At 40.6% G+C, this 17,838-nt stretch overlaps 1 protein-coding gene across 1 annotated transcript in view; it reads right to left on the bottom strand.

Annotated features, from left to right (window-relative positions):
* Positions 1–17,371, bottom strand: part of PPP1R14C (protein phosphatase 1 regulatory inhibitor subunit 14C) — a 63,476-nt gene extending 46,105 nt beyond the window's left edge. Inside the window, 4 exon segments of the mRNA XM_033935639.1 lie at positions 17,001–17,021; positions 17,023–17,085; positions 17,087–17,199; positions 17,202–17,371. Of these exon segments, the coding sequence (XP_033791530.1) occupies positions 17,001–17,021; positions 17,023–17,085; positions 17,087–17,199; positions 17,202–17,265 (261 nt within the window). The 5' untranslated portion in view covers positions 17,266–17,371.
* Between the last annotated feature and the right edge of the window lie 467 nt (positions 17,372–17,838).

Below are 17,838 nucleotides of genomic sequence, written 5' to 3'. Positions count from 1 at the left end.
CCCTAAGTGCGCATGCGGCGCTTAGAGTTGTATTATATAGGATGTATATTGGAAATAGATCCTTGCGTTCAGATAAAAACTTGTATTGAAAATTCTTGCACTGTAACTATGGCAAATTTAACCTGTAAATTGTACATCATGTATAATGGTACCAGATCACTAGCATGTGTCAAGTTAGGATTTAAAAAAAAAAAATAATAATAATAATAATTAATTAAAAACTTATTGTAGCTATGGCAAAATGTATCCTGTTAACTACATATTATGTATGTTAACCTGTAACCCGTTGTGAGCTCATTGGGAAGGATGGAAAACTAAATTAAACTAATAGATAAAAAGTAATCTCCTTGTAGCCCTGACAAAAACTCTTGACTATCTCCATATCCCATACTCAGAGCTGGTCAAACAAACCAAGAGAAAGATCTCCACAATCCAAGCAGACATAAGCAAACCACAGTGGAGATACGTAGTAATGTTGGTGTGCAGTTTATTCATAAATTGTAAGAGTATGTGCGGTTGGCTTGACACACACGTGTTTCGGCCGATATGGCCTGCCTCAGGGGCCTTCCTTGAAAGGATCAATTACTTCATCCAAGTATTCTAAATTTGTTTGGAGATACCATATGGGTCTCTGCACACACAAACAAAGACCTATATGGTATCTTCAAGCGAATTTAGAATACTTGGATGAAGTGATTTACCTAAGTAATTATTGATCCTTTCAAGGAAGGCCCCTGAGGCAGGCCATATCGGCCGAAACACGTGTAACGAGCCACCGCACATACTTTTACATTTTATGAATAAACTGCACGCCAACATTACTACGTATCTCCACTGTGGCTTGTTTGTGCCATACTCAAGAGCTTCCAAATCCTAAAAAAAAAGATTCAAGAGCACATAAAGATTCAAGAGCAATAGTGACAGCAAAGCACCTCATACTTTATAAGCTTAGGTTCATAGCCCCTCCATTTTGTAAAATAATAAAATAAAATGGAAAATCTAACTATAAACTATAAACCAGCACTGGCTCAAATTTGACGTGAAGTTATATGGTCACCCTTACCACCGACAACTGCTACGCAAGTTAACAGGTGCATCTTGGAAACATGTCTAAAGATATGACAGACCCAGTATTGGTCTCACTGTGTTGCTTAGTGTCTGTGTAATAGAAATCTACCTGTTCCCTTAGAGTTGGGAACAAAGAATTTTAATATTAAAGTAGTTTCCAAAGGCATCATACTTGACATGAAACAATAAGATCATGAATTATTTCACAAGGAATGAGCACACACCAACTAGGGCTGCTTCCAGCTGTTCTGGGGAATTGCAAACATGCAGTTTATACAAGTACAATAAATGATTTATAGAGGTGAGAGATACTAGGATGCAATGGGTAGTTTTAAAATAGGTGCAACTCACTAAATAGCAGGTCCACTTTCTGTGCTGTCCCATCTTGCTTATACATTTACTCGCATTTAACTTTCCTCTATGTGGAATGATATGAAAACAAAAAAGGTGTGTCAAATAAGGACCAATGCTAGTTTATAAGCAAAGCTTCAAAAAGGAAAAACACACAAATTTTTTTTCTGGCATGAAAGACAAAGTTTAATCTTGAACAAGTCAACATTTTCAGACCTCCATACACACAAACAATGATTGCTGTCAAACTGCTAGAGGTGTGAAAGGAAAAGTTTTTGGAATATATCATCACAGGCGGACTCTCGCTTCCATGTTTTAAAGCACTATCTCACAAGAACCTCAGCAACACCATTCAAGGCTCAAGCGTTTCATTGCCTTAAACTTAAAATGTAACCTCCCTGTTAGTCAATTTTGGAAAGCATGAAGAGTCTGTTCATCAATACAAGAATTTAAAACAGTGGAGGAAGATAGATTGATGAGTTATACCTTACTCTAAAGCAACTAATAAATTTATTTCTCTGATAAATACTGGCAAATCTTCCCAATTGCATGATATATTTTCCCAAATTCCAATGTTTGTATTTAAATGGGGGAGAACGATTGAACAAACATTACAAGGAGATCAGTGGCAAGATCCTCAGACAGACAGAAAAATGAGTTAATAAGAACACTAATTGTACAACAGCATATGTAATTTAGATTCTATTGTGTCCTTGTAAGTTGGTGTACGTTGGATAGACTATGCGACTGATCCACAAGTCTAGGATACGTACAGAGAATTTGCAGGCTCCAGTAGTCCAACACTGGGTAGATAAAGGATACATGATCGATCAAATAAGATGGAGGATTATAGATTACGTGGAAGAAGGGAGGGTGGCAATTTAGAAGAAAAGCTGAACTTTAAAGAACAAAAGGCGGATATATAGACTAAATACGGTAACTCCGCGTGGCCTTAATGCGGAATTAGACTGGCTCTTGCTTATCTAGGCTGTCTGTGAGGTGAAGGGAGATATGGAGGTAATTCCACTGCCTTCCTCAATACTGATTTGCATAATAAGATGGTGTTGCAAGTCTGCTGAGGTACGCGCCGGAGATTTAAACTATAGTAAAAACGCCGCCACCATCTTAGCTTGGAAAGGTGGTCAAACGGGAAGGTGGTGAAACTAGTAGGTAGGTTGTACAATTTAAGATGAAATAGTTTTAAAAGATGCAATATTTAAAAAGAAGGTTTCAATATATTTATATTTTTTAGGGGAAAAGCCTTGAAAAAGCTTTGGGCAAAACATATTGACTATATTGTTGTCCCCGACCGCGAGACCACTAAGTTAAATAATTTAATATAGGAGAAGTTATAATATAAAAAGATTAATGTTGATAAGAACCAATGATGAATAGGCACATACAGCTTAAGACAATGAGTTGTAGCTGAGGTTCTTGCAAGATGACAGAGACGATTATTGTAGAGCCCCTAAGATAATTATGCCTAAATTGAAGGTCATCACAGGCAGAGAAGAGTCTAGAGGGAAAGGGGGGGGGAGTCACAGTCACAGTCACAGCCAGCATCCTGAAGAGCTATGCCAAGGCCCCTGCAGATGCCTAAACAGGCTGCGCTCAAGCTCCCTGCGATTCAATATGCGAACTAAGCTACTAGGGATATGGACCACGAGCACCACAAAGATTTCTGCAGACTGGCCAAAGAGGATCCCAAGAGATTAACTTCTCCACGCAGGCAGACCCAAGTCTACTTCTCCACGCAGGCAGAGCTTACCCCACAAAGGGGAGCTCTGGTACATCGAAATCTGGGGAAAAAAAGGGGATGTGAAAAATGCACAGTAGATCAGAAAGACACCTTCCAGCTGGGGGCAGCAGAACCTACAGGAGACAGAGTTGAAAACCTGGAGCGGATTCATTCTGTATGGCTCGCAAGCATGGGAAGAATACCCTATTGTCCAGAATGACACACCTATTGCACTAGAAATATATATGAGTATAGTGCAAAAAAAAAACAAAAAACAACACAGCACTGACAAGAACAGCGCTTGATGCAATTCTATAAAAAAGGTGCACGCCATAAATAGAATTGTGCTTAGTAGTCATACACATCACTAACACTTAACATAAGAACATAAGAATAGCCTTACTGGGTCAGACCAATGGTCCATCAAGCCCAGTAGCCTGTTCTCACGGTGGTCAATCCAGGTCACTAGTACCTGGCCATAACCTAAGGTGTAGCAATATTTCATGCTACAAATACAGGGCAAGCAGTGGCTTCCCCCTTGTTTTTCTCAATAACAGACTAAGGACTTTTCCTCCAGAACTTGTCCAAACCTTTCTTAAAACCATCTATGCTATTTGCTCTTACCACATCCTCTGGCAACACGTTCTAGAGCTTAACTATTCTCCAAGTGAAAAAAATTTCCTCCTATTGGTTTTAAGAGCACTTCCCTGTAACTTCATCGAGTGTCGCCTAGTCTTTGTCATTTTTGCCGGAGTGAAAAATTGATCCACTTGTACCCGTTTCAGGATTTTGTAGACTTCAATCATATATCCCCTCAGCTGTCTCTTTTCCAAGGTGAAGAGCCCTAACCATTTTAGTCTTTCCTCATACAAGAGGAGTTCCATCCCCTTTACCATCTTGGTCACTCTTCTTTGAACCTTTTTTAGAGCTACTATATCTTTCTTGAGATAAGGAGACCAGAATTGAACGCAATACTCCAAATGAGGTTGCACCATGGAGCGATACATGGGCATTATAACATTCTTAGTCTTGTTAACCATCCCTTTTTTAATAATCTCCAGCATCCTGTTTGCTTTTTTAGCCACTGCCGCCGCATGAAGAGCAACCAAGATGATAAAGGGGATGGAACGCCTCTCAGAGGAAAGACTAAACAGGTTAGGAATCGTCAGCTTGGAAAAGAGATGGATGATGAGAGATATGGTTGAAGTCAACACAATCCTGAGTGGAGTAGAACGGGTACAAGTTGATCGATTTTTTTATGCCATCAAAAATTACAAAGACTAGGGGACACTCGAAGTTATAGGGAAATAGTTTTTCACTCAGAGAATAGTTAAGCTCTGGAACGCGTTACTAGAGGTTGTGGTATGAGCAGATAGCGTAGTTGGTTTTAAGAAGGGTTTGGACAATTTCCTGGAGGAAAAGTCCATAGTCTGTTATTGAGAAAGACATGGGGGGAGCCACTGCTTGCCCTGGATCGGTAGCATGGAATGTTGGCACTCTGGGTTTTGGCCAGTACTAGTGATCTGGATTGGCCACAGTGGGAACAGGCTACTGGGTTTGATGTCTTTTGGTCTTACTCAGTAAGGCTATTCTTATAATTCTTATGTACCCATTGCCATTCCAGAACATTGTTGATAAAGAACATATCCTCAAAAATTAAAGCAATTATGCTTCATTGCAATATTACTCAATTCTGTCTGAAACTTTGTAGGAAATTGTTGAAGGCATGGCAACACATCCAAAAATTCCTTCAGACAGTCCAAAGCCTCATCTTGAGATATTTGTATACAAAGAGCAAACAAATATGGCCATTAAACATGGAGAAAAAAAACAAACAGGTTCAAATAATGCCAATAGCTGCAGAAAATAAGTGGGGTCCTTAATACTAGATTTGACTTCCTTTAAAACATAGTTGACTACATTTATCAATAAATTTACATGATCTTTTCAAGGAGTGAATTTCTCACTGATACTATTGGACAACCAGGAGGGCATGTCCGATTTTTATGAATTTTTGGGAGTAAATAAAAAATAGGAACTTTAAATTGTTCATAATTTTAAAAAATTTTAATTTTTTTTCTCTGCCAAAAAACTTTTGCTGTTCCTTGAGATGTTACATCAAAAATTGAGCTATCAAATTGGAAGGATCGTGAGATAATGCAACATAACTTTATTGTATCCGAAAGCCAAGGCCGAGCTTCTTGTATATACTTAACTTTCTCCCACACAACAGACGTCGGGGGCAGGACAGCGGCAGAGGGAACGTACTATAGAGGCTGATGGCAGTCTGCTACATTCACTCTGCAGGCTGCCGTAATTCCACTACTTTAAAGATGAGACACTGACCGGGGGAATGCTAGGGAGAACATTGGCTCTGCGATCTACCGGCGTTGCCTTTGCGATCGACCGGTAGATCGCAGAGCCAGTGTTCTCCCTAGCATTCCCCCGGTCACTGTCTCAATATAAACCCTGCACTTCCAATTCTTTATCAAATAAAATACTTAGATGGAGCAGCATGTTCTTTCCATTGCCAGACACTGATCAAATCAGATGAGTCTTCATATGGTGACTCTACAGAATGTGAAAACCACTAATTTCTGAGCATTTTTATTTTGGGTGCTTAGAGCCTGCTTTCAAATAGGGCCAGATTTATCAAAATTTATTTTAAAAAATTATATATCACCTTTAAACAAAGTGGTTTTCATAAAAATAAACATACATAATTGCAAAGTATAAAACAAAATTGCATTTCTAAAATTAGAACTAAATTACAGTACCATAAAATACATTTTCTTTAAAAAAAAGAAAAAAAATTACCATTTGCACCCAAGAAACAAACAATGCCCAGGCAATTAACAAAGGCACTAAGGAATCTCACTTACTGACTCAAACACAGAGTCACGACAGAAGTTACCATCTACCACAGGAAAAATGTTAATATGAGTAGCTCTACAAATAGGCGTCCACAAATAGCTTGGTTTTCAACAGCTTTTTGAAACTAAAACGGTCAGTGCTTAATCTTAGATGTCCCGACAGCTTATTCCAGAGTGACATTCCAGCTACAAAAATATAATCAAAACCTATATCAAACCACAAGAGCCGTAATCCGCCTATGAAAAGACAGTGCAGACATGAAAACTGCCAATCAAGTGGAGAAGGCTTCATCTAAGGCAAGGCAGATATTGGGTTGTATCAATAGAAGTTTCGTCAGCCGAAAGCCTGAAGTCATAATGCCGTTGTACAGGGCCATGGTGAGACCTCATCTGGAGTACTGTGTGCAATTCTGGAGGCCACATTACAGTAAAGATGTGCGCAGAATTGAATCGGTTCAGCGGACGGCCACCAGGATGATCTCGGGGCTCAAGGGTCTCTCGTACGAAGAGAGACTGAACAAATTGCAGCTCTACACTCTCAAGGAACGAAGGGAGAGGGGAGACATGATCGAAACATTTAAGTACCTCACGGGACGTATCGAAGTGGAAGATGATATTTTCTTTCTCAAGGGACCCTCGGCCACAAGAGGGCACCCGCTCAAACTCAGGGGCGGAAAATTTCATGGCGACACCAGAAAGTATTTCTTCACAGAGAGAGTGGTTGATCATTGGAACAAGCTTCCAGTGCAGGTGATCGAGGTAGACAGCATGCCAGACTTTAAGAATAAATGGGATACCCATGTGGGATCCCTAAGAGGGTCAAGATAAGGAAATTGGGTCATTAGGGCATAGACAGGGGGTGGGTAAGCAGAGTGGGCAGACTTGATGGGCTGTAGCCCTTTTCTGCCGTCATCTTCTATGTTTCTATGCTATAAATATTACATTGGTGTTAGAGCACCAATATGCTGTCTACTGGAAAACAAGCTTGATTGTGAAAGGATCTGTAAGAAACTATATGCTAACAGAATTCTGCACCTCAGTCATACATGCAAAATATTGACAGACCCTCACCTGATACAAAATAGTGGGCCATAAGACATATAGACAAAAATTGAAATAGAGGCATCCCCTCCCCCATCTGATCTCTCACTTCTTTCCTATCCATGCTATCTCCCTCCAATCCAGCATCTCTCCTTCCCCATCCCTGTGATCAGACATCTTGTCTTTTCCTCCTTCCCATCCTCCACAGGTATGGCAACTTTTTTCCTTCCCCCTATCCACCAGAAGGTCCAGTATCTCCTTTTATTCCCTTCCTCCTCCCCCACCACTGTAGGATTACCAGATGTCTGGGAAAACTCAGACATAATCCTCTTTTTAGAAGACTGTCCAGGTGCACAGACAGACTTTCGAAAACCCAGCAGTTTTTCCAAGTTTTGGAAAGCCCTAACGAGCTCCAGCCGCATGCACGAATGACGTCACACATTTTCAGAAGATTCACTCAGGAAATCTTCCAGCATTTCAGAATCATTAAGAGTGGATCTGACCTGTGTTCTGTTGAGGTCTTCCTTCATGACAGTGTTTCCTCTCCAGCTTGGATTGGTTCAGTGACTGCCTGCCCTGTAAGCATGGCTGCAAGCTCCAAGCACTCCAGACGCAGAAGGAGCTCATCAGGGAAGAAGAGAGGAGTTTTGTTGGGGCGGGCCATCTGTCCGGGGTTTTGTGGCCCGAAATATGGTAACTCTAGACCCCCCATCAGCCCTCAGCCATTCAGTACATGTCAGCAGTGTCAGATATTCAGGCAGAATGCCACAGGCCAGCTCCAGAAGCATTCTCTGCACTGCATCCAGCCTATGCAGGACCAGGAAGTTACATCAGAGTAGGAGGGGCACGGCAAAGAGAACATTTCTGGAGCCAGTTGGCAGTGGCCTATGGATGTCTGATGCTGTTGGCAACGTAGCAAACCACACACACCCCACTTCCAGAGGAGTGCGAGTGAAAGCTCCCACAATCACCTAGGTAAAATGAATACCTATGCAAAGATGAGTAATTTATGTTGAAGCAAATTGGCTGTGTCCTTTCAAATCAGATGGTGTAAAACAGGTGAATACAGCTCTGACCAGATAGGAAAGGAAATGTAAGCAGCAGAGTACTGTACAAAAGCCACACCCACACAAAATATATTAAGACAGCTCTATGTTGAACAATTTCATTTGTATTTAGATTTTTTTAAGAATACTGGTGATAGAAAAAAACCAAGTACAGGGAAAAATGCTTGAGTACCTGAATGTAAACCAACTTAGGCTATAAGCAGTATATGTGTACATGCACACAAATCAAGGAAAATTTTTGTTTACCTGCAATTACATCACTTTCTTTTCAAGAGATAATAATAAAAAAAATTTAAAAAAATTTAAAAAAAAGGATGACAGATCTGAACATTTCTTAAGAAAGAACCACCCAGCAGGGAGGTGAGAAAAGGAAAACCTGCGGCTGATGGGGGGCATGAAAACAAGGAAGACATGCTGGACGGTGGGGAGGGAAGAGAGAATGTCGCACTATGAGCGGAATGAGAGGGGAAATGACGGACAGCTGCTCGCTATGCCAGGATCAAATTGTTGTCAAGAGCTTCAGCAGCATCTCCTGCATGAGCCTGCAGAACAAGAGGTAGAAGGAGCTTCCGTTGGGGGTTACCATATTTGTGAGGTCAAAAAGAGAGGACACAAGACCCCTCCCCAGACCGGCCCCTCCTAGCCATGCCATCTTTAGATTTTTTTTTCCCTAATACCAGTAGTAGTACATCAAATGCTGAATGAATGAATGAATACATACAACAGAAAGATATAGGTCTTTGCCTTTTTCACCCCATTATAGTAACTGTTCAATTACTGTATTTTACCAGTGCTGTGTCAGTTCTTAAAGGGCCAGAGACAGGAAAAGCCATTAAGGCAGATCACAAGAAAAAGACTCAAGAAACTAACTATGCACAGTTGGGGGGGGGGATGGGGAACTCCCCCTACACAATTAATTCTGCTCATGTTAAGAAATTCAAAACAGCAACATTGAAAATGTAAAACAGCTTGAACTCTCAATTTGAACTATAATTCTCAACAAGGTCTCTCCAAGGCCCATGCCTACCCTAGGGTTTACTACAGCTCAGCTCCCCCAAACGAACATGCCTCTCAAAGCAGGGGATTCATTTAGCTTAGAACTGCACCTTCTCCTTTCAAACATTCAAAGCAATTCCTTAATGCAACATCTTACTGGTAGTGTCAGGCTGGATTGGCCACACTGGGCTCTTCTGACAGCAGAACCCAGGGACAGAAAGGGACCTCTTCCCACAGTGACTGTTGATCGTGGTCCCTCTCCACAGACCCACAATCCAGCAAAAGAAAAGCAAAATATCCAAAAAGACCACTGCCAGTACTGTGCAATGCAAATTGCCACAGCCTAAAAAAAACCCAAGTTTCTTTCAAGGTAATTACACAATCTTCACATGACATTCAGATTCTAAAGTTAACTTCCAACTTGAGTTAGTTCAGCCAGCCCCTTCACATCTGTAGCACCCTAAAAAAACTGTTCCAACTTCTAAGTTTGCTTATTTATAAAATTTAAAAAACCCTCAGCATAACCTCAGTTCAAACAATATCTGTTTCCATGTCACACAGGTCATTTTCAATATTTCCCTCACAAAAGTCCATGACTTCTTCTGGGTCTAAATACTCTTTCTCAGAAGCTTCACTCATGAAATCTTCCAGCATTTCAGAATGGAGCTTTCGATTCTTACCTCTGCTAATCTTTTTTTTTCATGTAAATCTCCTCTTAGTCTGGACGGTATGGTTGTGTTTATCTTGGGTAGACAAGATCTGTAGGAATCTAAAATAACAAACTTGAGCCCCTCACAATGAGTCCATCTCCTAGGGCATGCTCCCTGAAGTCCAGTCAGTAACCAAGCCAGGAAGGACTACCTGAGAAACATGAAACAAAAAAAACAAAAAAAAGAGATAGAGATAGAGAGGGGGAAACGGGGAACTCCCCGCTACACAATTAATTCTCCCCTTCACTTTTCAATGTCTATATGGCATCATTGGGAAATATGTTATCCAATTTTAAAATTGAAATCATATATATATGCGGATAACATTTCAATTATTATTACCATAACCTCACTGACTCAAGAGTCAGAACAATTCATCTCATCTGTCCTTACTAAGGTAGAACAAAGGACTACACAATTTAAATTAAAACTGAATTTGGATAAAACTAAGTTATTTTTGGGAAGTCCTAATAACAAGATCACGAATACCTCCGAGATTAAATGGGTCTGATCACCCAATTAATTCTACCATCAAAATCCTGGATGTCATCTTGGACAGAAGCTTGACTTTTGAAGATCACACTAACTCTCAGGTTAAAAAATATTTTTTCACTTTATGGAAACTTCGTACCATTAAACACTATTTTGATTTCTTCTCTTTTCAACTGCTGATTCAATCTTTTTTTCTAAATTCTTTATTCATTTTTTCATCTTACAAGTACACAATATTAAATCATTTAAAACTTTTACATATCACTTGAATTTCTTTCTATTGTCATCTTAAATACATAAATTTATTCCCTCCCCACTCACTCTTCCCTTAAATATTTCAATCAAAAATATCATATAAATATTGTATTCTTAATTATTAATTAACCTTTAAATAGAATTTTATACCATCCCCCCTCCCCCTGTGTGTATGTATATATATGTGTGTGTGTGTGTATATATATATATATATATATATACACATACACACATACATACATATATACATATATGCACACACACACGCACACTTGCAATGGAAAATGATGTCTAATCATTACAATAATTTGCCAATGGCCCCCAGATCTTTTTAAAATTATTATAATTCCCTTTCTGCAAAGCAATTATTCTTTCCATTTTGTAAATGTGGCACAACGAATTCCACCAAAATGTATAACTAAGATTATTGTAATTTTTCCAATTACTTGTGATATGTTGCATGGCGACTCCAATCATAATTAATAGAAGTTTGTTGTTACTTGATGAAATTTGACTTTTTGTTCTCATTGACATACCGAACAGAATAGTATCATATGATAAAGCTACATGGTTTTCTAATAAACAATTTATTTGAGACCAAATTGATTTCCAAAAGGCCATGATTCAGGGGCAATAAAATATTAAATGATCAAGGGTCCCTGTTTCCAGATTGCAATGTCAGCATCTATTAGACTTAGAGCTATCTAACTTTTGTAATCGAACAGGAGTCCAAAATGCTCTATGTAACAAAAAGAACTAAGTTTGTCTCATAGATGCAGACACTATACATCTCATTCTCCAAGACCAAATTCGTGGCCACTGAGATGCAGAAATTTGATGCTTAATCTCAATGCTCCAAATGTCTCTAAGACCATTCTTTGTTTTTTTTATTCATAAATCCAGATATCAATTTATACCACTGTGCGGCTTGGTGTCCCAAAAAATCCGTCTGAAAGCATAAGAACTCCAGACTATACTGATTATTGAGATTTTTCCATTCAGGGAACCCCTCCTGAATAGCCTGCTTCAGTTGCAACCATTTAAAACTTTGTGATTTATTAAGACCATATTTATGTTGCAACTGTGAAAAATCAAGCAGTTTACCTTTGAAACATCATCTAAAGTCTGTATACCTGCAATAATCCAATGCTTCCATACAATTTTAAATCCGCCAATTTGAATCTTGGAGTTTATCCATAAAGATTGATTTGTTGATTTATTTATTGGGTTAGGTGTTAAATTACTGACATATCGCAATGTTTTCCATGTGTCCATCAATATTCTGTTCTTTTTATATTTTCTAGGCATATTGATACTGAGAACATGAGATAAATTTAGAGGAAACAAGAGTCGCCATTCCAAATACAACCAATCCGGGGTATTTTCCATGAGTTCTGGGAGGACCCAATACATACCCTGGCGTAAAATATAGGCTTGATGATATCTATAAAAGTTTGGAAAATTTACCCCACCCTCCGCAATTGGCTTTTGTAAAGATACTAAAGCAATTCTAGGCATTTTACCCAGCCAAACAAATTTTGTAAGAATACCATTTAGCTTTTTATAAAAGGACCCTTGAAAAAAAACTGATATCGTACTCATTTGATAACAAACCACAGGCAATATCATCATTTTAATAGTTTGGACTCTCCCCCACCAAGAAAGATGTAAAGGATTCCATTGCTCACACATTTCTGTTACTTTTTTTTAATAAAAAATTTTCATTCTCTTTCATTGTGTCTTCCAGTGTTTTTTTAATCCTAATACCTAAATATTTTAATCCATCATCCTTCCATACGAATGAGAAAGAATCAAATAATCCTTTAGTACAATGCACATTAAGTGGAAAATTTCTGACTTACTCCAATTTATTTTATACCCTGAAAATTTTCCAAATGTTATCTATCAACTCTAGCAAGCATGAAATGGTAGTTTCTGGATTTCTCAAATAAAGCAGTATATCATCTGCATACGCTGAATCTTTGTATTCCCAATCTGTACGGGGAATACCCTGTATCCCCTTTGTTTGTTGAATGGCTAATAACAAGGGTTCTAATACAATATCAAAAAGCAAAGGAGATAATGGACAGCCTTGTCTAACCCCCCTTTGCAAATTAAAACGCTCTGATAAATTATTATTAATATACAATCTTGCAGCAGGAGAGTTATATAACGTCTGAATCATTTGTATAAATCCCAAACCTATACCAAACCAATCTAATGCTTGATACATAAAAGTCCACTCAACCCGATCAAAGGCTTTTTCCGCGTCCAAGATACAGAGAAAGCCGGATCCTTCATGTCTTTTGTTAAATTTAACATATGAAAAGCCAATCTGGTATTATTAGAGGAATGTCTCTTAACAACAAATCCTGTTTCAATCTTTGATCTTGAGTATCTTAGACTATTGCAATATTATATAACTTGGGATCCTTTAAGAAAACCATCAAACGACCGAGAATCATACAGAATGCTGCAGTCCGTCTCATCTACGGTCTCAAGAAATCGGATCATGTAAGCCAGGGGTGTCCAATGTCGGTCCTCGAGGGCCGCAGTCCAGTCGGATTTTCCCAATGAATATACATGAGGTCTATTTGCATGCACTGCTTTCATTGTATGCTAATAGATCTCATGCATATTCATTGGGGAAATCCTGAAAACCCGACTGGATTGCGGCCCTCGAGGACCGACATTGGACACCCCTGGTGTAAGCCCTTATTACAAAAATCTACACTGGCTGCCCTTGGAAGCAAGGGTTATTTTGAGGTTTGCTTGCCTTTGCTTCAAAACCATAACAGATTCATCCCCAATCTATCTATCCCATCATTTCTAATTTCCAGGCACAACTTCTACACATAGTGCCTACTTGTTCGCCTTTCCATCTTTGAAGGGCTGTATCTACAAGAGATTCCTTGATAGAACACTATTGTTCCAAGCAGGTAAAAATGGAATAAAAGTTTAACCAACTTTATCTCGAATGCACTCTTACCAAACTTTTAGGAAGTAAATCAAAACTTGTCTCTTTGATAAATTTCTCTGACTCCACTTCTGCCTTGATGTACTTCTAAAACACTTTGATTAATCTTACCATGCTAATGTAATTTTGAAAGTTTTTTTGTAATATCGCTGTTTGTATACAATCTTCCTCTGTAAACCGCTCAACTGTTTGCGGTATTGCGGTATATAAAAATAAAGTTATCATTATTGAAAAAGTAAAACAGCATGAACTTTCAATTTGAACTATAAACCTTACAGAACATTATAAAACTTTAGAAGAAGACACAGCCTATATAGTCAGAAGGAGGCAACCACCCGAAGACCCCTCTAACCCTTCTTCATAAGGGAAGGATTTCATTCTCAGCGATGCTGTTCAGAAACAGTAGTCCATCTTACCAGTTACTGGTCAGATGACCTGTGAATTGAACATAGACCGGGCAGGTGTCCAGACCACAGCGGAGATTTACAAGAAAGAAGATAAGAAGAAGAGGTAAGAACTTAATCTTTTGTTCTTGTACAATCCCTCTATAGTCTGGACAGTAGTGACATATCAGAGCAGTCCCAGAACATCGGGGGAGGACCCGATAAGCCCGCCGCCAGGATCAAAGACCCAAAAGCAGCATCTTGTTTAGCCGCTACATCAATCCAGTAGAACTTGATAAAAGTGTGCAGGGAAGACCAGGTCACCGTCCTGCAAATCTCCTCAGGCAAAATTGCAGATGATTCAGCCAAAGAGGAAAACATTCCTCTAGTGGAGTGGGCCCTAACCCCAAGGGACGGCTTCTTCCCCGCTACTACCTATGCAGCAGAAATGGCAACACAAATCCATCTGGAAATGGTAGCCTTAGAGATGGGCCTACCCCCAACAGGCAGGGCCCGAAAAGATGGTCAGACGCGAAATTTGTTGGTGGCCTCCAAATATCATAGAAGACAACAATGGACGTGCAGGGACCGCAAGATTCTGTCTTTAGATCTCGAAACAACAAACAACGACAGACAAACTTCCTGAATTACATGGAAAACAGAAATCACCTTTGGAAGAAAGGAGGGCACCGTCTGCAAGATGATCGCAGAATCCGAGATTTGTAGAAAATGATCCTGGCATGTGAGTGCCTGTAGCTTCAAAACCCTATGGGTAAACATGACCACTACAAGGAAAAGTTTTGATGGTGAGAACTTGCAGGGAAACCTGCTCAAGAGGGCAGACAGGCCAGTGAGTAGAGAACCAAATTCAGATTCCACGTCGGACAAAAAAGCCACAATGGAGGCCTCAGCGGAATTGCACCCCGTAAAAAAATGGATGTCCAGATGGGATGCTAGCGAACCCAAGCGAAGCAGGACCCAAGCAAGAAAGACCCGCGATCTGAACTCGAAGGGAAGATGAGCACCCTGCTCGAGGCCAGCCTGCAGGAAATCCAGAACCTGTGCCACTGAGGAACCCGAGAGGATCCAGAACATCAAGCCTGGTAACACTTCCAGGCCTTTGCAAAGGCTGCAATAGTGGATTTCCACTTGCTATGAAGAAACAGTGATGACCACGGTCGAATAGCCCCTGGCTGTCAATGCCACGTGCCCAATAGCCATGCCAAAAGATCAAAGTGGTCCGGATCTTGTAGCACTATTGGACCCTGAGTGAGAAAACAAGAGTGGCAGGCCCCCCTCTCGATGTACAGTCTGATGAGATTGGCATATCACGGACTCTGTGGCCAATCTGGTTACCACCAAGAGCACTGGGCTCTTGTGAACTGCTCACAACCCCCCAATGAAGTTTTAAAGTGTGCTGGTGGGATTGGATAATCATATTTGGCAGCTTTCTTTCAGGTCTATTAGAATCCAAAGTGGCCCAAGCTTAAGATTAATGAAGACCACTGGTCAGGGTGGATTTGATTTAATCATTTAGTCAGAAAGCCCGATTTGAATCATGCCCATGACATTATGAATGGAATAATGGAATTCATTTACCAAAAAATTTTAAACATTGCATGAATATACAGCCTCATGCTGCATAATTAAAACCAAATCCATATTCCACGAATAACTACTTTTGGACAATAATGTATTTAAAATAGAAGGACTATATTTAGCTGGCTTTTTCCATTGATAAATGCGTTTTATTTTAAAATTCAATTTAAATTAAATTAAAAAAAAAAAGTAATTGAGTTTTATCCATTCTGCCCTAGTATATGTAATTATAGACTATTCCCCACATAGCTATCTTCACATACCAAAGCTTGGGAAGATAGCCCACATCAGGTCATAGTAACATAGTAATGACAGCAGATACCTGAATGGTCCATTCAATCTAACCAATAGTCACACTCACTGTCTTTTCTTTAGTTTTTATGGGCATCGATCATAGAAGTCCACCTGGTTTTTGACTTTAGGTTCCCATGCTGGAGCTGCCATTGAAGCCCTTTCCATGCCATACCTAACCATCATGTCAATGGAGCTCAAAGCCCTCCCCCAGCTCATCCCTAAACCAAATCACCATATATGCCTGGGACTCGCACCATGCAGGACTTGCCCAGTACCAGTCTTATTTGTTTTATACCCTTCATTTTCAGCACATAACAACCCCCCTAAAAATGCTTTATCTGTTGACAAAGCAATTAGATTTATAGCAATAAATGATTTGACTGTATCATTTGTTAAAATCTCCCTAAAGTCCAACGCTCTGTAGGCTAAAAACAGCTCCTGTACCCGTCTACAAGTCTTTCAGCTCAGTTGCGAAACCCTTTGTATCTCTTCCGTTTTTAAAGGGGAGACGCTTTATTTTTACCTTCATTTCACGCAGCAATTACAGTATATCGATTTTGTACGTTCTTTCTTTCTCCCCGAGAGATTAAGGAGTTATGTGACATTTTTGGAGGGGTAAGAGTTGACTACTCAGCTCCTTTTCACCAGGATATTAACATGGAAGTAAGAGCCTGAAAGCGACTGCTTTAACGATTCTAGATTATAATGGGGCCACGGGGTGGGGGGGGGGGTGAATACCAGAACTAAAGCCCTTGGAGATGGCGCTTAGAGGTCTTCAGTTTCCTCACTGCTCCCCCGACACACATTTGGCAGTCAATTGCCTGGCGTCGTAAGGCACACACTGACGTGAATGAACTGCAGCAGACCTGGGGGGGGGGGGACACATTTTTTGCGATAGAACCTGCACAAATACAACCTCCGGTCAATTCAGGTTATTTAGTAGAGTGGGGTATGTCATGAAACCCATCTGTACACAGCTTGCAAAATGGAATATTTTAACACGTCCATACTAAAAGCAAAAGTAAATACAACCACGCCGTCGTACGATGTGTACAGTATAACCAAAAAGTGAGCGAGGGCGGGCAGCCGCCACGTGTTTGGCGCCCCCTAGCGTGCACACACAGCCCAGCTCGGGGAAGCCAGGCAGGTACGATACCTCGCAGCCGTACAGCTCGCCTCAGCTGCTCCACGATCCACTCCTCCAGCGCCAGCCGCTTCCTCAGCTCCTTCCTGTCGTATTTTCACCGTTACTTTGCCCTGCTGCTGCCGCCTCTGTTGCTGCTGCTGCTGTTGCGGCGGTAGCTTCTGCGGCGCGCTGCCGGCGGAATCCTCCCGGGAGCCCGGCGACCCCAGAGGGCTCTGAAGAAGACGCGGCTGCCGGTGGCTGTAGGGCTCGGCTCGGTTCCGCTTAAGGCTGACATGCTCCCCACCTTCTCTCCGTCCGCGATCCTCCTCCCCCCCACAGCGTCCACAAGCTAACGCGAGCCCGGCTACAATCTGCTCACCGGCCGGCCAAATCTCCCCCCCCCCGGCCACCTGTCCCCGAAACCAGCAATCTCCGCTACTCATTGGTTAGTGCTGCCGGGGAGGGCGTGGCCTTAGTTTCGCTCCGCCCCCCACTAAAAAAAAAGGAGGGGGTGCGTCTGGAAAAAGCAATAACCTCAGGATTTCCTTGAGAGGCTTTCCCTTTGATATTTTTTTTTTTCACATCACATTAAAAGGGCTTTGGCTGTAAAAAGAAGCAAAAGCTGGTTTTATCTGAGCACCTGCTGTAATTACAAAGAAGATATATAGTATGAGAGGAAGAATTATAAGTGAAGTCATGAAAAGAAATCTGGAGATTTCTTGGTCTGAATCCTTGGTCTGTAGCTTTAGCGCAAACTCATGCATTTTAAAATGTGTAAGAAGACAAGGTCAAAAGAAACAGACTCTAGCACAAACGCTGTAGAGGACTGGAAACGCCTCTTATAAAACCAGAGAGAAAGGGAGAGCAT

The sequence above is a fragment of the Geotrypetes seraphini genome, chromosome 3 (genome assembly GCF_902459505.1).
Source record: "Geotrypetes seraphini chromosome 3, aGeoSer1.1, whole genome shotgun sequence".
Lineage (NCBI taxonomy): Eukaryota > Metazoa > Chordata > Amphibia > Gymnophiona > Dermophiidae > Geotrypetes > Geotrypetes seraphini.
This window is presented reverse-complemented; position numbering and strand designations above follow the sequence as displayed.